The sequence below is a fragment of the Ambystoma mexicanum genome, chromosome 3p (genome assembly GCF_040938575.1).
Source record: "Ambystoma mexicanum isolate Mex_15411 chromosome 3p, UKY_AmexF1_1, whole genome shotgun sequence".
NCBI classification, from domain to species: Eukaryota; Metazoa; Chordata; class Amphibia; order Caudata; family Ambystomatidae; genus Ambystoma; species Ambystoma mexicanum.
The window spans coordinates 206,913,611-206,934,622 of record NC_090925.1 but is presented as its reverse complement, the minus strand read 5'-3'; the positions used below and the strand labels follow the sequence as shown (position 1 = coordinate 206,934,622).

At 46.6% G+C, this 21,012-nt stretch overlaps 1 protein-coding gene across 1 annotated transcript in view; it reads left to right on the top strand.

Annotated features, from left to right (window-relative positions):
- Positions 1 to 21,012, top strand: part of MLF2 (myeloid leukemia factor 2) — a 118,307-nt gene that overhangs the window by 77,947 nt on the left and 19,348 nt on the right. The window contains exons 5-7 of the mRNA XM_069650655.1: positions 3,191 to 3,244; positions 3,428 to 3,550; positions 6,365 to 6,524. Of these exons, the coding sequence (XP_069506756.1) occupies positions 3,191 to 3,244; positions 3,428 to 3,550; positions 6,365 to 6,524 (337 nt within the window). The remainder of the gene's footprint in view (positions 1 to 3,190; positions 3,245 to 3,427; positions 3,551 to 6,364; positions 6,525 to 21,012) is intronic.

The following is a 21,012-nucleotide window of genomic DNA, read 5'->3' as shown; positions in this document are numbered from 1 at the left end:
GAGAAAGTAAAGTTACATTGACTTTACTAGTCTTTTTAAATTCCTAGACCAAGCACACCCTATTTTACAATAGAGTGCTGGAGGGGTTACCTAGTATCCCCTAGGTCTAGAAACGCATGCATCAGTCCAATGCTACCCTTTCCTCTCGAAATGGCTGGTGGCAGTGGTTTTACAACAAACTACCATGATTTTTCCCGACCGTGAACACCAGTAGCGTTAAATCGCGGGAGCCATGTTTTTCAAGATGGTGTCTGAGCCTCCTTTGTTTAAACTGGTCCCGGTCTTCTTTTTTCACCATTTCCTTTTGGAACGGTCCTTCTAGAGTTTGACTCTGTGCACCAAACTAGGTTTGGTCCCTTTGTTCCTAAGCCTTTGGCGGGCTTCAGGACTGAAGACCGCCTCTGGCGCCTGAATGTTTGGGGTGGGCAGGAAGTGAGGGAGGTGCCCCTGTGCTTAGTCTCCTAGGAACCCAAATGCACTCTGGCATGATTGGCTGGTAGACTGTCCGGCAAGGACTGCCACCTTGCTGGGTGAGTTGGAGCTAGGCTGGAGTGAATGGGGGAAAACTGTTAAAAAGCGAGTCTCTTGGCTTGGAAGGCAGAGTCGATCACTGGAACGAAAGAACCGAAGAAGAGCTGGAAGAGGACGGCTGCTGCAACTCCTGGACCGTTGGTTTGCCCGGTGATGTCCTGCTGCAGGTCCGAATCGCCAAGTTCATCTCGACGGAGAAGCCCTTAAAGGACAACTTCTTCCTTTGAGCTGGTTGGAGTTGAGGCTCAGGAACAGCAAGATTTGCAGGAACTGCCAGGAACAGAAGTCTTCAGTTGCATCTTTTTCTTCAAAATAAGGTTTTGTGAAAACCCGACCGAGAGAACTTGCCTCTCACTGCGAAAGTGCGTGAAACTTTGCCAACTTGCAGGCTTAGTCAGCTTGTGACCCGACATGCAAACCTTTCTTCTATGAATCACTTCTGAGAACTGTGGCAAAGATTTTTCCGTTTAACTACCAGGACAGTGTTACTTATACAAGACTCTAGCCCATTGACTTTGGCCTAGCTATTGCATTGGAGCAACTCCTTTTGGTGAACTATTTGCACTGTAAGAGTAACTCTATTATTCGTTTTATCAACTTATGCCTTTTTGCTCCCACTTAATGCTATGAATGCTATTTTGCTCCTCCTTCAAAGTAGTTTAAATGCCTCAGAACCCGATCGTTTGTAGTATTGTAATATATTTTTGTGTGATCTTGATTGCCTCCTTTTAGTGTGAATGTTTTCTAACTGACTGTGTAATAAATTAATAAGTGTTTTACCAAGAAACCTTGATTATTAGTCTATTTGAATACTTGTGATTGTAGACCTCTGTGTAACCTCATTACAAGTTCACATTCCCTCTTGAGATGAGCCTGGCTGCTCAGCTCGCTACCAAAAGCTGTGTGGCACAGACTTGTACCAAAAGTTGGTTTTGCCCCACTCAGCTCGCCACTGACCTCCGCCTGGACCATTGGGCCTTTCCAGATGGACCCAGGGTAGTGGGCGGGACCACCCCTAACTCTTTCCGCAAGGCCCTGGCCCACGTAGGCCTCCCACCATGTTTCTGCCCCTGAGTGTCATGCTGAGGCCCTCGAGGCGATCATCCCCTCCGACGCAGTGTCTCTGCTGCCTGCGTCGGACCTTCTCCTTCCCCTGGCAGCACTTCTCCCGCTCCAGTCACTCAGCAATCGGGCCAAGCATGAGCACACTCTGGTGGACTCCAAAGTGCTCCCGGCGCCTCTGCATCGATCTTCCTGGCCACCTCCTGTCCTCCTTTCCGGAGGCCCTGATGCATGCCCTTGTCACTCCCGTCCTTCTCACCATTTAACTTCACCTGGGGTGCTTCCCCAGGTTCGAGTCTGTGCGCTGCCGTGTGTGCTCCTTGCCGTCTCTGGGAGGGGGAGAGGGTCCATCTCCATACCGGCTCTTGGTCTTTGACATGCCCTGGTGCTCGGCTCAGGATGATCTGTTCCATCTCAAGTTCGTCCATGGGCTTCTCTGGGTCCTCCTCATCAGTACCGTAACACTGGGTGCTCCTGGGGGTTTGTGTTGACGTGTCCGTAATCAAGTGCTTTGAGGGGGATATGTGGAGCTACACTAGCTGGCAGTCATCTTGCCTGCGCCCCATGGTGGTATCAAATTGTTTTCTGAGCATAAACGATCATTTAAAATCGTTAGGAAGGTGAAATATGTATACATTTTTAAAACCTAGGTATTTTTGTTTGTAATGACTTTGGGTTTTACCCTATCTGTGCAGGGTAGTCCAGATGTAAAAAACATTCTGTGCTTTGGGGGGCAGCTGCTCCTCACTTATGACGCCAGTGAGACAAGATCATATATCTTGGGTTGCTGTTGGTACACTGATTCAGAGATTTGCCTGGATTTTTGGCCAGAATCTGATCTTTAAATAGTCTCATCTGGTATGGCGCAGGAAGTTATTATGATTAGGAGCTTCATGGGTGCATTACAGCGCACAGAACACACAATTGGATTGGTGTACATATTCTTTTTCAGCAGAGTCCTTCTCAGATTGCCATCAATTTTTCTTTTTTTAACTACCTGCGTTATACTGGTACCCTCTAATTTTCAAATATTTTTGCCAGCACAATACTATAGCGCTTATTTGTGATAGTGATGCCTTTAGTCTGAACAGATCAGTGGAGCAGTGCTGGTGGCATCAAAGGGCAGCCAATATATATTTTGTACATTGTTTTCTTGGTGATGGGATTCACCTGATTTTAGGGAGTACAACTGGAAGTATCAACTCTGTTCCGGGAGGCTGAGCATACCAGAATTCTGGGACTGATGTATGTTCACCCTGCACAAGCCTGTGAAGTCCTCAGCCAGAAAGAGATACGATTACCTTATTCAAGCTCATTGGAAGGCTCATTTTGAAGTGCCATCAGACCAATCGACCGAAGTATGAGTGTGGGCTAAGGGGAAGCGATATTAGCTCCATGTTAAGTGTATCAGAGGGCCTGGACTGAGGGGCAATGGCTAGGACTGACTGCATGGGGATGAGGATGAAATGTATCTTTCTAAATAAGCCTGCAGATAGATTTGATGAGCAACCAGGTTGGTTTGGCAACAATGGCAGATAGAATCTTTAACTGGCTTGATTTCCTTTTAACTCCTTTTCCCCATTTTTCGGTTTGGCAGGGAGGAGGAATTGCTGACATGTTTGGGATGATGAATAACATGATGGGTAACATGGTAAGTACTGCTCCTGATTGTTTAATGTTGTCCTTGGGCACCTCTTGACCTTTGCTCTTACCATTCTTTTGGACTCCTTTCCCCAACCAACTTGTACTGATGATCCCACCTAAGCCTCATGTTTGTATATGTTGGAGCCTGTTTTTGATCTTTTTAGAAAAATACTCACTTTCTCCCTTTCAGAGCAGGATGCCGGCCTGTCAGTCCTACTCCTCCTCCACATTTGTATCATACTCCAACATGTCCCCTGATGGCACCCCCAAGGTTTACCAGGAGACCTCCCAGATGCGGGCAGTTCCTGGTGGGGTGAGTCCAAAGTTGCATGTCGATCCTCTTTGCCGGGTGGCTTCAGGATTTCTTCTAGACTTCTACTGTTGTATTCTCCTCTGCTGTTTCCTCCCTTTTTCTCTGAGCTTATTTATCCTTCATAGGTTTTTGTAAACTGTATTAGGCAAGAATTAATGAGTAGCCCTGTTGGAGACTACACAACACTTGTTCTCTTGGTATTAGGTAACCCACCTTTTGGTATTGGCCTGTACTACACAAGTTGATAGTGTGACTGAGCAGCCAGGCTTATCTCAAGAGGGGTAAATGTGAGCTGTAGCAACGAAATTCGCAAATACAAGTAATCAAGTAACACAGTCAAGGTTTTAGTTCTAAATAATTATTTAACATCCGTTTTTAAATGAGCATTCTTTAAAAAGGACAATATAGGTCTCAATCAAACATACCTTTCCAGAATCAACACACAGCTAGTAGATACTCTTTAGAGATGCTTTTTACACACTTCCACACCCTAAGGTGACTTCACTAACTAGGACAGTAATGACATTTATATATCACTAGTGCACTTGTAGATTCTGAGGTTTGTAGAAAGGAAAGGTTAAGAGAAGGAAAAATGTTAAACAGTTTCTCAGTGCCTGTGAGCACTTACATCTTCCAATGAAGTCTAGACCAAAACCTTCCCAGCAATACTAGTTTAAAACCAAGGATCACCTCTGAGTAAATATCAGTCAAGTAGACTAGAAGAGTCTGCAGGGAGCCAGGACAGCCAAAGTCAATTGCAGCAGTGTCTATGGAGTGGATGCGCTTCTTAGTTAACCGTTTGCACAAAGTTAGAGCGTTTGTTGAAGAAGAATCACTGCAGGATCACAAGCTGTTCCACTTGTGAAGGGTAGAGCTGAAATCAACTCTAGCAAAGTAGCTACTGCAAGTCTCTACTGAGAAGAGCAAAGCTAAACACACTGAGGTAAGTACCCCAAGTCTGAACAGTACCTTTGGTTAGAAGACGAGTGATCCAGCTGGCGTATGTCTGGTTGCAGTGATGCAGATCCTGGGTTCCTGGGCCTCAGTCGTGGGGACAAGAGGGAGGAAGCCTGGAAGACTCCTGCGGCAGCAATTTGGAGGGCGGCGGCAGCTACCGGCTCTTTTCAGATCAGCGGCACTTGGCGGTTTCAGTGCTCGCTAAACAGCACCACTGCAGATCTTAGACACCGGTTGGGCTTCCTTCACTCCTTGAGTCCTGCACTCTGGTGAGGGGACTCCAGCTTTGATCGTCCTGCTTCTGGAGGGTCCTGGGGAGTCTCCCGGAGCTTCTGGCCAGATTGCAGACGTTGCACTGGACTACGGATTTCTCGACCCCTGGCACTCGGTTCCTGCAGCAACAAAGAAGTATAGCTAGTCAGGGAAGATGGTCAGTGGAGTTTGTCTCGGGGTTAGTTGATCCCACTAACCCAAGGGGAGAAGTCGTCCCTTCCGGAGCGTCTCTTGTCGATCTGAAAAAGGAGGTTCAGCACAACCGCAGGGCTTCACCGGGCAATTCAAGGTCCAGGAGGACGCAGCAAGCTTCTTTCACTGTTTCTTTGTCCGGTGTTCTTCCCAGTGGTCGACTCTGCCTCTAGTCCCCAAACCCTCGCCTTTTTACACAGGTTTCTCCCATTCATGCACAGCCTAGGCTATGACTCAAACGGCATTGTGGCTGTCCTAAAACGACAGCCAGCTAGCGAATCAGGACTGGGTGCTTTCAGGCATTCCTAAAGGACAGAAGTTTCAGGAACCCACCTCACTTCCTGCCGTTCCAGACACACTGGAGCCAGAAGCGTGTTTCATTACTGAAGCTCGCCAAAGGCAAAACTAACAAAGGGCTCAAACCTGGCTTGGCACGCAGAGTAAAACCCAAGAAAGACCTCGCAAACAGAAAAGGGCGGAACAAGACCAGGCCATTTTGACAAAATGGTCACCCATGGGTGCTATACTGCAGCTGAGGATTCAGCCTGCGGTAGAAAAGCACAATGGTAGGAACATTAAACCACTGCCACCATCCATTTAAAGTAGTGAGGTTAACATACAAAATGTTACATTAGTAGTTAAGAAAAGGGGCTACTAAGTAACCCCCAGCACTCCACATAAGATGGTGTGTGCTGGACCTACAAAGAGAAAAGGTAAGTAAAGTCCATATCACTTTACTATTCTTGGGAACAGTAGTTAAAACAAGAAAAGGTATTTAAATCTTAGGAGAAATCTAAAGTATTTATCTGTGACACTGCACTGAAGGTGCTGTGTCGCCATACAAAAAGTAGATGCATATGGAGTTTGTCAGACTCCCAAAACAAAGGAAACTCATAATCCAAATCAGGTCAAAACACATGAGTGAGAAAAAGGGCTCACTCACTCCAGGGTTAAAATTTAAAAGTCCTAAAGTCCAGAAAAAAAGCTTTGGAGGGGGGGGGGTTCCCAAGGGTTGAGAGGGAATGGGCACAGAAATTAGAATTCTCCCTAACAACCTGCGCCAAGTTGTTTTTTCTTTTCCTGACGTTTCTTTCTTCAACCTATATCCTCTTGGCCATCCCATCGATCACATCCAAATTACTCCTCTCGCCTATTCTTTGCCATTCTACCAATCCCTCCTCCCCCCACCCTTCAGTTTGCCTAAATTGTCTTTTCTGTCCTAATCCACACCTCCCATCAAGTGGCAACATCTTGTGATGTCATAAAATGCAGAACTATACATATCCCTGAATGCACTTATGTGATGATTCATGAGCAGGGATAGTGAAGTTGTGGACCAGGCCTCAGCCTGGTTGCAGATTCTCAGCTTGGGTATGTTTTCTTCAAGTCTAGGTGCGAGAGACGCGGCGGACTGTGCGGGATTCCAGCAGTGGCTTGGAACAGATGTCAATTGGTCATCACATCCGTGAGCGGGGGCATGTGATGCAGCGATCCCGAAACCACCGTACTGGAGACCAAGAGGAGCAGCAAGACTACATCAACTTGGAGGAGAGTAAGTGACCAGAGTGGGAAGAGGGAGGGGGAGAATAGGAGTGTTCTAAACAGGATGGTGGAAACCTATGAATAGGATGAGGACAGTTGCATTCTCTTAACCTTGGCAAGAGTGATTGGCCAGAGATATACGTGGAACTATGCCTGGTGGAGGTTTGTTACATCAATGTGGTGAAATGTGAATGTCTCAATAGTATGTTGCACACTGTAGTTTGATAAAAATGCATCTTATTTTCAGGAAACTCTAGTGAGTCTACCATGTTCCAAATAATACAATCATGAAACATAAGCAAACCGCACTTAAGAATGTGGGCTTATAAACTGAGTTCACATGGGCAGTAGTGTTGAAGGAATCAGATGATTTGAAGAGAGACATAGAGACAAAAAAAGACATATAGTGCCTGGTCTATTGGATTATATAAGGCCTGCCTCACATTGATCTAGTCATGGATGTCCAATGCTTACTTGAAACTCAAACCCTCAAAGAGTGAATTCCTGCTGCTGACCACACTAAACGCCAAGACCTGGATCTTTGCTATGAACCTCAACGACTTCACAACCCAGTTGGCCACGTGCACCAAGCCCATTGGATTTGACATCGACGGACCACTCTTCTTCAAACAGCACACAGCAAGGAAGACACACGGCATGGTACCAACTTTTTCTCCTGTGGAAAATCAAGCCCTTCATCCCAGAAAACCATTTCAGATCTGCTGTCCAAACCTTGGTCCTCTCCCACCTGGATAGTGGCAGTGCCCTTTTGAAAGGCCTTCAGCAACTACTGTGGCACCCCTGAGATGTGTCCTGCAAGCTGCAGCACGACTCGTCAAGGACTCTGCAAATTCCACCACATTTACCCAGACCCTCATCGAACTGCGTGGATTCTGCTGGAAGCCTGTATCATCTTCATGGGGACTGCTTAGTAGAGGACGCAGCAGGATTTGAAGTCCCCAAGCTATCTCCCAGAGAAACTCTGCATCTACGGAGGCCTATGATCCATCAGAAGTAAGGACCTGTGGCCAAGGAAGTGAGCCAAGTGATTGGCCTTACTGGATTTGTATCAGTCTGTGTTGTACGAGGAACCTGTTGGAGCTCTTTGTAGGTACTGCATTCCCCTTTCAGATCTCTGGTTCTAAACGCTTCCAGAAGCGAATTGAGCCAAGTGATCGGCATAGAGGATAACTGATGCCGTAGACAGTGCCATGAGACTGTGAAGTACCTCTGTTCGGTGATTGCGGTAAGCGTTTGTTGCGTACATTGCTTATTCCTTTGCTGCTGGCTTTGACAACCTATAATAGTCACATTTGCGGCCAACCAGCGTGCGCATTGCGCCCCGGAACTCAAGTGTAGGATGGATCATTATGCCAGGAAAACCCCAAAACAAACGTACTTACAGCCTGCGTAACTCTAAACCGTATGTGAAGGCACAGGGTTATAAATGCGCAGTTAACGACGGGAGTATAGATCGCAGGAGTGAAGCGGTGCCAAAGCATGCAGCACAGGTGGTTGATGGGGATGGGGGAGCGGGGGCCTAGATGATGGACATATTACGTCTTAGTTTAAACCAAACTGTGGGAAGCAATACAAAAGCTGGTTCAGAAAATGCCCCTAATGAGGCTGGTAATCGACCTGCAGCCACAACAACGCTACACCCACAATCTACGATTAACATTACCTGCAAGGAATTGGATAACATCGATAATAACTCCTTGCTGGAGCTATGTTACTCTGTGCCAAGCGAATACCCGCCCTTCCTCTCCCCGCTGACGGCAATAGTAATGACTTTCCAGAATCGTGTGGGCATGGGGAGCAGGAAACGATCATGACCCCAAGATTGTCTGCCTCGCCCAGACTGTGTATGATCCAGTACACAGGGAATTAGGGTGCCACCATAAACGTGGCTGAAAATAATTCAGCGGGTGATGCTAGCGATCACTCTACCACCAAATTGATTAATGGCTGCGATCAAACAACTAAGTGATAACCCTGCGTGGGGTGTACTAAACTTTGCAATCAAAATTATTTTAAAATGATGTGGGCGCATCCAGGAGGATGTGCCGAAGCAAAGTCTGCTCTTTGCCGAAATACACACTTGCAGTGACAAAGACCACTAAATCACTAATGAACTCTCAATGCCACCATCCCAAGAGGCAGACCGCAGTAACAACACAGCCATTCTAGTCGAGTCTCAAGAGAGCATCAGCTTCCGGAACAGCCAGAATCACCTCTTGGCGACCCGACACATAAACCGCCTCGAAGGAATAAGAAACTAAAGAAAAAAGCACCCAATGAAAGACCATCAGAGACCGTGGACTCGCAGGTGGCAGTAGTTTCTGTTGAGCCTCCTGAATTCCACGATTTTAGCTGAGACACATCGGAATCGGAGGAATACGAAAGCAAAGCAAAAAGTAGTAAGGAGGAGGAAACAACGTCTAAAAATGCTGGGACACTCGCTCACTAGCTGGCTAATACAAGACAATGAGACAAATGCAAGTTGTCCCAATGACTCCTCACTCTTCAACGATTCTGTAGCGGGTGCTGTAGAGCAGACTTCTGCTCCACTCTGTGGTCTTACCCGCTTTGCATCAAGTGGTCACAGAGGTAGAAGCTGACTGTAACCCTCTTCCCCGTAAATCTAGTATGGTGGTGAAGTTAGAACCCCAGATCTTGAATCACATATTAATAGACCCAAGTTACTTAACCTATTTGCGAAAATTCCCTCTGTCCGGATTCCAAATTCATGAGATTTTTGACTTTTTGAATTCATAGCACCTGAGCGAGAGGGGGCTTAGGGTATGGCGTGTGACAGTAACGTTAATTAGAAACCAAGTAGTCATTGGAGGTCTTGGGATATAATCTTGACAAACCATGTATACCTCAGGTGCTAGCGAAGATGGTCCCGGAAGAGGATGTGCACATTATAAAATCAAGCGAAGAATGACAACAAAAAAGGGTGGCAATGGCTATGAAAGCTTCTGCCAGGGATTAAAGTACCCCAGATGTGAATTTTTGAAGTTTTTTCATGGAATACATGTGGCCAATCACACTTGATACAAAATGGACCTTCACTTGACTCCTTGGTTAAGTACCCGTTATTAATGCTCCGAGAGACATGGTTGACACAGTCATTATTGACAAATATGTGATCTACCAAGTTTTGGCTAGGAGAGGTTGCAATGGTCTCCCGTTTGGGGCTCTTGCCATCGGAGTCGAACAGGAAGTAGAGTCCTCAATGATAATACTCATACGATTCTGATGTACTTACAGTGGAATTAACTCCCAACACAGTGATGGGTAAACGCAGAATGCTAATCGTGAATTTGTACACGCCCCCATGGATTGATACCACTGATGAGGTTTTTGAGGCCATACAACCACCTGGGGTGGAAATGTAGATACCGACTTTTTACTCCTGGGTGGAGACCTAAATGCACTGAACACTCCACCTAGGAAAGATATCCTACTATCGCAGTTGAGAATGTGGTGGTACAGAAGCCTACAAATGCCAAGGGTAAGAACTGGCTGCGCTTCCTGAACCAATGGTATTTGGTGATATTCACTGGGTGCACGCCTGACGATATACCTGGTTTAACTACCTGGAACTGTGGTGCTAAAGTTGCCACGATTGATTACCTCTGCAGCAATTCCAAACTGATCAGTACTGTTACCGTCTGTCTATCAGCAAGAACCAGAACAGTGACCATGTAACTTTAAGTCTGACCCCAAATTTAGACTTGAAAAAGAGAAAATTGGACGGATAAGGCACACCCTATTAATGTGGGTAATAGTATATTGGATTATTGTCTAAGTAGGAAATTTAAGGAAAATGGAAAATAGATATGAGATGCAGAGGCGAGATAGGCAACCTTGACACCTAGGTTGCACAAAGTAATAAGAAACAAGATAAGTTCCCAATTAAGGAACTTGCGTCCCCTGCACACATTTCCAATGTCTGGAAAACCAGACCAACAATTAGTTTGTATTCTAAACAGTGTTTCTAATAATATCTTTTGAAACCTTTGCATTAAACCAAGCTCAAAAAGGTCAATTATGCAGGGGATGTGAGTTACTTAATTGGGAACTTATCTTGTTTGCTAAATTTAGACTTGTTAGAAAGTCGCCAGTATGCCTCTTGTGACCTGGTTTCTAACCAGACAGGAAACTGTGGTTTGGACTGAGAAAAATATTAACAAAGCATGTAGGCTGATGGTTGTCGGTATACACTAATAATTCCTTATTAAATCTTTATACAGGAAGCTTGGCTAAAAGGGTTTGCTTTTGAAAGATGGAAGCTTGGCTAAAAGGGTTTGCTTTTGAAAGTAGCAAGCCTAAGATAAATATACTGATTCTACCCGAGAAGCTGAATGCAGGAGCATTTGATATTGAAATTCAAACTCAAAAAAACTCTGCATGAAGGTTTGCTAGTTGGAAAGTGGGTGGTGCAACCCCAGAAGTACAGAAGGCAATTTGTAAAATAAAAAACCAACACACTAATCGGTTGAAGCATTGGAAACATATGGGTCGGACCGCTAATTGGCAAAAGATAAGGGCACTCAACAACCAGAATACTAAACGAATGTCGAGTATTCTAAACTTAGCTAGACCCTCCACAGTTAAAGCTTTTATTAACCCCATCCCGCCGAGTGTATGGGTAACATTCATTGAGGGGGAAAAAATAGAAGTGTGCTTATTCTGACAGATTTGATTCATCCAAAAATAACAGCTGGCCCATGACTTTTGGCACACCCAATATGATTGCCCATTTAACCAATCTAAAAAAACTCCTGAGCCCCTGGGCCTAAAAGCCCATCAGCAGCAGTACTTAAATGTGACTATGAATTATGGGCTGTTATTCTTTGTGACCTGTACTCCAAGGTCTGTCGAGAGAGACGTATCTCCAGCTCTTCGAAAAGAGTTTTACTGGGGATTGTCTATCCTGAGAGAACTATCGTTTACTATCACTCCTGGATATCACAGAAAAGGTCTTTGCAGGGTTTGTCCTGGATCATCTACAGACATCGGTCAGTGAGCATAACATTCTGCATGCATTACAGACTGGTTTCCAAAAGGGATCAGGTACTACTCATTAACATCCCAGTGTTGGATGCAGTCATGATGCAGGCAAAAGCTAAAGATAGTCTATCTGTCTATATTACATACATTGACTTTTCGGGCAGCATTTGGCCAAGTAAATCGAGAGGGGTTGTGGAAAAAACTCAGCACTTGATTGCCCGGAATGGCTACTGCAGATCGTTGTGGCTTTACACACAGAAACATCAGCACATATATACGGTTGGGTAACGATGGACTCCTTCCCAGGGACATTCGTATTGATAGAGGGGTAAAGCAGGGATGCATTCTCGCTGCTCCGCTTTTTAACCTCTACATTTCAGATCTCCCATTCAGGATGTCATTGAGTGCTAAATGCCCTCCGAAGATGGGCCAGTGTACGGTTACAGCCATGTTATATGCATATGACCTTGTACTATGTGACCACCTATTGTCTGGGATGAAAGCAATGTTGAATGACCTTGCTTCCTATCCAGAGGAACGTGGTTTGACCGTGAATCTAGGAAAAACCAAAACCATGTTGGTGGTATCACGCCACATAAGGAGGCAAACAGTGAGCACAGACTTTGTCTGTATAGAATATACCCAGGGCTATTCGTACTTAGGACTAGAAATGACTACCAAAAAGGGATACTGCAAGATCATAACATCCAAATCTCGCAGAGCCAAACCATTTTCATTCATGGTTTGTAAATTTGCACTTGGTCATGCAGGGTTTTCATTGGGTGGGATCCTTGTTTTGTATAAACGGTTGTTCTGTCCGGTAATGTTATACGGTGGTCAGTCAAAAGGCCGAAAAAAAAATCGAATGACAAAAATATCGGAAAAAAAAATCTCGAATTTGTTTTTTATTTATTCATTTATATGTATTTTTGGGGTCGGGTAAAATAAAAAAAATGGAAAAAGGGGGGTGGGGGGGAACACCCCATTTCGAAAAAAAAATGTATTGAAAAAAATGCTTTTTTAAAAAATTTTGTTTTTTTTTTATTTGTTTCCGAGATTTTTTGGTTCGACCTTTTTTTTCGATATTTTTTTTTTCGGTCTTTTCACTATAAACCATGTTATATGGGTTGGAGGCACTGGAACTCCATGACTTAGATTGGTTGCAGGTAAATGATGGCTTTTTTTGGTGCTGTGTTTTAAAGCTATCTCCATCGACATCTGTTGAGTACATACACTTCGAATTGGGCCTGTTGTCGTTAAATTGTGTAGTGCACCTGCGTGCGTGTGATTTTCCTCTCCTCTCCTCGCCTTCCCTTCCCCAAGACCGGCCCTGGTCCTTCCTCCCTCCAGCCCCCTCCCCTGATTGGTTCTCTTCCCTCGCATGCCCAAGGCCCACGCGGTTTCCCTTCCAGTGCGTTCCTTCATTCCCAGTGTCACGACTTCAGCTTCCAGGCTCAGGAGTAGCACAAACCAACCTACCCCTCCAGGGTCTTGGCGCCTGCAAGTTAGACTTACACAAGCTTCCGCGACCCGGGCGGGGAAAGAGGGTTAGGATCTCGATGGTTGGATAGGTTCAGTAGTTAGGGTAACCGGAAAGAGGGCTGGGAGAGGGGAGGTGGTCAGGGAAGGGGACATTGGATAACACAAAGCAATAACTGGTATTCATAGACATAGATATTCACAACATGCACATTTTCCCCCCCCAGCTCCCACAACAAGGCTTATAACCAGAAAGGGACTTATCTCAAGGGGTGAGTGCTGGCCTCCTGCCTGCGCATTCTCAGGTCCGGAATCCGGAGCAGTGTTATGCTGAAAAGAGAGTGGGAATTACCATCTGCGTGTTACATCACACACTGAATGCTGACATTCACTCACTCTTGCACTAGAAGTTCATGCACCCTTCAGTGCTCATTAGTATAGTACATGCAGCTGTTCTTTACGAGCGGTTTGCAGCCGCGTGTGGCTCCCCGTCCGCCCAAATCGTGTTGCCCCAAAGGTTTCTGCGCAGCAACAACTCGTGGCGTAATCTAGACGGCTGTTGGTGGGTTAAACATGCCCAACTATGCGCTGCGTGTTTTTCTATAGTTGCGCGTAGTTCAATTGCAGGCACTTATGGCGTTAATATTCAAGACTTAGCTTTGCTGGAGCAGGGGGGGAACATGAGGAGGTTGGTCGGAGCCCCCCTGCGCCTGCCCCTGACCGCTGTTGCTGGTGGTGTTCTCCGACTCTCTAGTATTCTGCACTGCGCTGCGCGCCTTCCCCCAGCTCGGCCTTCGCTGCTGATTGTCTGCGGTACTTATCTGTATGGCTTGAGGGGCCCGGGTGGAGGTTGCATGGGGTGTGGCCCCTCGTGAGCTTCCCCTTGCTCGGAGCTCCGGAGAACACGTCATCTCTGGTTGCTGTCCTGAGCACAAGCCCCGTGCTCTTGTTGAACGCGTGCGCGTGCCCCGCCCGACGTGGGCTTCAACATGTAGTTCTTGGCCCAGGGGTGCTTGGGAGATGTGGTCCTTGAGCTGTTTCTCCTGCAGAAAGGACACAACAGCCTTTTGTACAAAAGTATTTTGTTTTTTGTGGCTTGCATCTTCTTGATGCTGATCGTCATTGGTTCCTGAGCCCTTCCCAGCACTGGAATACTATGTTTATTATTGTGGCCCATGACATCCAGAAGGTAAGGAGGAGTCCATTAGGCTCATAATTGAATAGTATTGTGATCAGCCTTATTAAATTGTGTAGTGCACCTGCACGCGTGTCCCTCTCCTCTCCTTCCCAAGCCTGGCCCTGGTCCCTCCTCGCTCCCGCCACCTCCCCAGATTGATCCTTCACCACCTTTAGCACATCCTCCCAGGGCAGCCCTCTGCCTGTGCAGCCCCTGCGGCTAAGGCCCCAAGGCAAAGGGCGGCTCCTGAAGCAGTGGCTCCAGACAGTGTCTGCAGGTGTCGGCAGGGGAGGTCATGGGCCAGCCACTAACATATACCAAACCTAACTCCTATCCCCCCTACTCCAGTGGCACTTGTCCGCGTAATCAGCCCGCCCTTCCACCTAGTCACACCCAAGCACTGAGCCAAGATAAGCCCACAGTGCCACACCCTAGCCCCAAACACAGTAACAGCACCCCACAACTACAGCCAACAAGTAGTGGCTGCAAAGGCACACCCCACCAAAACCAGCTGTTGCAACAGGCCACAGTACCCTGACATGACACATGACGAATAGGCTGCCGTCAACCACTATCAACGGATAAGGTAGGAACAATTTTCTATCTACAACATATACAGACTGTCGCACAAAACCTGGGCCACTCTCCCAATATACCGGACTCTCAAAGCTCAGTGAGTTTTCCTGTACCAAACTGCATTTTGAAACTTGGGCCATTCCCTCTATACAGGACCCTCATTTTAAGTGTATTCTCCTATACCAAACTGCACTGTTAAACGTAGTCCTCTCTCACGCTATACAGGACCCTCATTCCAAGTGTGTTCTCCTGTACCAAACTGCATTGTGAAACTTAGGCCTCTCTCCCACTATACAGACAGTCACTCTGGGTGTGTTCTGCTTTACCAAGCTACATTGTGAGATTTGGGCCTCTCCCCCACTTTACAGGACTCTCAAATCTCAGTGTTCTCCTGTACCAAACTGCATTTGAAGCTTGGGTCTCTCCACTACATACGACTCTCAAATCTCAGCGTGCTCTTCTGTACCAAACTGCACTGTGAGGCCTGGGCCTCTCTCCCACTGTGCAGGACTCTCGAGGCTAGGTGGCCTCTGCTGTGTAGAGACTGGATTCCCCCCTCCCCCCAAAGCACGGAACTCACAATCTAGATGTGTTCTCCTGTACCTAAACTATACCTAGGTGTGCGCCCCTATCCCTGAACTGCATTGTGAGGCCTGGGCCTCTCCCCCACTGTACGCGAAAGTCAATTGTAGGTGTACTCCCATACCTGGCCTTATACAATCAAACCTGGTATACTGTGAGGCATGATCTCCTGCTGTCTTAGTGACCCAGTCTAGGTGCTCAATTGCTGCCAGCCATTCTGTGGCCTGGACCTTCCGCCTGATGTCTAGGCATTGTAAATGTAGGCATTAATTACCACCTACCACGCTCAAACCTAAGCCCCCCCCCCCCCTGTCACCTAGGTGTCCCAACTTGATACTTGATCACTGCCTGCCTTCTGCGAGGCCTAAACCTTCTCCCGTTAGCTAGGTGTCCCAGTCTTGATCACTGCCTGCATTTGCAGAACCCAGGCCTACCAGCTTCGTCCAGAGGTCTGGAATCGAGGTGTTCAATCTTTGCTTGGCTCCTGAAAGGACAGGAGAAGGACACGTCCCCAGCTCGGTAGACCAGAAGGCCGGAGACCAAGACAGGGCGGCTCGGTGACAGCGTGCCGGGGGCCGCACGGGGGGGGGGGTGCACCACCAGGACCCCTGTCTTATCCCTGTTCAATTTCAGCCAATTGCTGCCCATCCACTCACCCACGGCCGCAAGGCAGCTCCTAATCTGAGATGCGAGGTCCGGCTGGGAAGAATCTAGCCGGACGATGATCTGGGTATCAGCATAGGTGTAGCACCTGAAGCCAAAGTAGCGGATGAGCAAGACAAGAGGCTGAATATAGATGTTGGACAAGGCTGATCCCTGGGGGACCCCACAAAGCAGCATCGTAGCAGCTGAGAAGAAGGCAAGAGTCAATAGTTGACTGCGGTCGGCCAAGAAAGAAGCAAACCACGCCAGAACCTGGCCGGAGACAGGCCGGCCACCGCCAAACGATCCAATAGCACCTCAAACGCGGCCGCTAAGTCTAGTAAGATAAGGGCGCTGGTTCCGCCCTCTTCGGCCAGTCGACACAGGTCATCGTACAGAGACCAGAACACACTCTGTCCCACGACCCGGGCGAAACCCTGACTGAAACTGATTGAGAAAGGAAGAAGACTCAAGAAAAGACATGGGCAAAGGAGATGCAAAAGATTCCGTTAACCTCATGCAAAATGGGAGTAGAGAAATGGGCCTGAAATTAACCGGGGATGTGGGGTCTAATGAGGGCTTCTTCAGGAGTAGGATAACCACCGCCTGTTTAATCTCCGGCGCAATAGAGCCGGATAGGCAGGAGTCGTTAACCGCTTCTGTCAGCCATATAGATATATGTGGGGAGATATCAAAATCCTCAAGGGAATGGCATCAGAGGGGTAAGCAGATTGCAGTTTAGTAACTGCACACTCCACCTCCTCAACTGAGAAGGTGGGAAAAGTCAACCAAATGTTAATCGAATGCCCCCGGCAACATTTGTTGCTCAGGGACAGGAAAAGCAGATGAACGAATCTTATCTCGTATCACATTGACTTTGTCAATAAAGAAAGCGGCTAGGTCATCACAGAAGGCCTGGGAAGGTTCAGCCTGCAGGTTAGAGTCTGGGGGACATGGGGAGGAAAGAGAACGAACCACAGAGAATAATTCCTGAGGTTGATTAAGGGCATTTCCAATTTTACCCGTATAATGGATACTTTTGGCTGATTGAATAGCCAGATGGTAAATGCTGCTTATCGAGGAGAAGGCTATCTTGGTGCCAGCAGAGTAAGTTTTCCTCCACTTTTGCTCGGCCTGCCATTTTTTTGCTCGTAGAGCTTTCAGCTCATCCGAGAACCAAGGCTGGGATGGATGGCTTCTTAACTTCTGTAGAGTGAGCGGGGCTAGAGTATCAGCTACATTGCTAAAAACTTTAGTTGGTGTAGAAAAGTTTATTGAATCAACCGCTTGGCACGGAGTCTGAATGCTGGACATAATATCGGCGTTTACTTTTTTTCCCCAATTACGACAACGTTGGTATTTTGCTTCAGCCGGGGTCAGAGAGGGGACTCAGACTTGAACTCTGCTAGTGCAGCAAGGAAAGAACCAGTAAACGAACCTTCAGTCTCCGGCCCAAGACTCTCCTGCTCACTTTTACAATTCAGGAAAGGGCTCAAGACCCTCCTGCAAGGAATGATTCCTATCTAATGCCCAGGTCCACACACTCGACTCGCCACCCTACCTGAGATTGGGTTATCTCCCCCACCCCAACTTCCTCTCTATTTCCACCCCTGGTTGCTTGTAGATCCCTTGCCTGTCCTCCTCCCCTGTTGGCTCCCTGCTTCTCGGCTTCCTTCGCCATATTCCTCCCCTACTCCCCTCTCCATGATAGGAAGCAACAGCGCGCTTAACAAAACTAGGTTCGCGCTCAATAAATACCATCATAAAAGTAAGCAGAAGCTCCATAATTAACCCCTGTAACATGCTACCTGGCAAATACTGAAACAAGAAGCTGAGGATTCAAATAGTATTAAACAAAAAAAAAATGTTCAGGTCAAAAATGTTACTGTTTCATGGAAATTCTTACATGTTGCCTGCTACCAAGTAGTTTCAGAGCAAAATATTGGGATTTGTTTAAGTGCAAAATATTGAATGCTGAGGTTCAGACTAACTGGAGGTTGAATTTGACTTGCTTGGTCCAATAATATTGCCTCCGGTTTACATATTTTTTATTTTCATCCCCTTATGTATCAGCCACAATTCTGTCTAATCTTGAATTGTTGGTAATAGGCCCAGCATCAGCACTAGTCCAGTATCCACTTTCCAGACCAGGCTTTACTGCAAATTCAATTTACTTGAGCGTTCCCCCTGCAAATACAATATGAAACCCAGCTTTCTCTGTTTGCTCGAGAAACTACGAAAGTCTGAGAGTGGTCCTAATTGCAAGTTAAGAGTTATATTTGGCAATACTCGAACCAATCAACGGAGGAACCGCCTTCCATGTTGCGAGTCTTCCTTCTATGGCAAAGATTTATATTCAATTTAATCTTGTGGCGATACAAATATGTAGACCTAATAAATAATACTAATATATTTAGTACCAATGATAATACATATGTTTTCATCTTGTGTAACTGGCTGGCAACTTTTGTGTCCACCCCTACTACAATATTAAGCGCTAAAATAACGAATATTTTTCTCTAGCAAGCAATTTGTGTGCAATCCAAGCGAATTCAACGTAACGACTAATGAACATGCTGTGGCAACACCTTTTAAAAGGTTGTATTTACGACTGTCTCTGAACAAACCAAAACCCTGACATGCTGCAGTTCCCTGCAGTTGGAAGCTTTTTCAGGGTGATGTATCAAAAAACAGGGTCTGGATTGTGGTTGCCTGTTACTTCAGGTTGAGGTAAACAAAGTATACCTATTAAAATGGATACCTCCTTACGCTTTCTTCTCAACCTTTACCTTCATTATATACGTTTGACGGTTGGGAGTTCATCTTTTTTGATGATGCAATTTGTATCTTAGATTTTGTTATTCTAATACTCGTATGTATTGCCTCCGTATTACTACAGGCTACGTCAGTTTTTGTAAGGATCCAGAACACCCATTGAAGCAAATTCGTTGCTAGGCAACTTGCAGGCCAGTCTCTGACTCCGGGCTGCTCCTACTTTTTTTCCTTTCTCTAAACAGAAAAGTTAATTTGACTAATATTCGATCACCAGGCGTGTAGGAGCCAGGTCGAGTGCACCTGTCACTGAAGAGGAGCCTGAGGGGCAGGGGGTGTAACCCCACCTTTACTTGCGACCCCCTAGTTGTAAACACCCACACGTACCATCCTGCCTGTTAGGCAAGATTGTATGCAGTACCTTTTGGGTGCACTACAACAACCCCTTACATCCTGGCAATAGGAACCCAACCTTTGGTATAAGTCTGTACTACACAGGTTGGTAGCGTGTTGAGCAGCCAGGCTTATCTCAAGAGGGGCCAATGTGAACTGTAGGGGAGTTGCACAGAGATTCACAATGACAAGTATTCAAATAAACTCTTAAACACCAGGTTTCTTGCTTAAACAATTATTAATTCATTTAACAGTCAGTTAGTGTACACCTTCTTCAGAAAGGGGCAATATAATAGTAACACACAAATACACTCCAAAATATACACTCTTAATATTTCTAAATCAGTAAGTACCCTTTTCGACACCTTTTCACCCTCAGGTGACTTTAGTAACTAGGACACTGTGGACATTTAATATACTACTGTTTGTATTTAGAATAAGGCTTAGGAGTATGTCAAAGAACAAGAGATTGCACAAACATTCTGAAGCAGGTAAGTACTTTTGGTAACCCCCAATGCAAAGTTCGTTAACCCCTTCCTGGATGGAAGACCGGGAAGAAGAGTCATTCAGGGAGCCAGGCTAGGCCAAAGTCGATTAGGCAAAAGTCTAGGTGAGCTGAAGCACTTCTTGCAGGTAAGTAAGTCTTGCACAATGTTTTGGAAGTCTTTGTAGAAAAGATGGAATCGAAGCAGGGCCACAAGCTGGTTAGGCTTGTGAAGTAAATAAGCTGTTCGCAACTCTACAGAGCAATCAAGACAAGTCTCAGCAGAGGACAAGTAAGGTTACGACAAGAGGGAAGTTCTCTTACCTTTGGTTAGAAGAAAAGGGCTTTGGCTGGCTTCTGTTCCTGTGCAGTACTGCAGATCCCGTGTTCCTGGGCCTCAGTCGTGGGGACAAGAGGGAGGACGTCTGGAGGACTCCTGCACTGCAACTGGACGATCAGCGACGGAAACAGACCAACTTCTATTCAGTTGCACTTCTCGGTTTCAGCTCCTCGCGCCTAAGCAAATAGCAACACTTGGCTATAGAGATGGGCTTTCCTTGCATCTGGGGTCCAGCACTCTGTTGAGGTGGCTCAGGCTTGGTCAGTCCTGCTTCCTGGGAGTCTGAGCATCTTCCTGGAGCTCTTTGCTAACTTAAAAGCAACGCACACAATCTGGTGTTCTTCTCCCTGGCTATTCGGTTCCAGCAGCAACTGCAGTGGAATTTCATCCAGCTCCGAGAGGATGTCCAGTTGGCTTACTTTAGAGTTGATTGGTCCGACCAACTCAAGGGAGAAGTTGTCCTTGAAGGACAAACCAACGGTCCAGGAGTTGCAGCAGGCGTCCTCTTCAAGTTCTTCTTCGGATTCCTTTGTTGACTGCTTTTATATAGGTTTCTCCCATTCATTCCAGCCCAGCTGTCAGTCACCCAGCGGGGTGGCTGTCCTTGCCGACAGCCAGCCAACCACCTAAGAGTGCATTTCTGTAAGCAGAGTTTCGGGCACCTCCCTCGCTTCCTGCCCCCGCCAGACACCCTGGAGCCAGAGGCGGGCTTCACTCGTGATTCCCGCCAAAGACAAAACGAACAAAGGGACCAAACCTGGTTTGGCGCACAGAGTAAATCTCAAGAAGGACCTTCCCACAAAGAAATGGCAAAAAAAGACTGGGGCCATTTTGACAAAAATGCCACCCTTAGGTGCTTTACTGCAACTGCGAACGCAGCCCGCGCTAAAAGCACACCACGGTAGTTAAAAGTAAACCACTGCCACCAGCCATTCATCGAGGAAAGGGTAGCATAAAAATGTTACATGAGAAGCTAGACAAAGTGGATACTATGTAACCCCTCCAGCACCTAATTGTAACCTAGTGCGTCC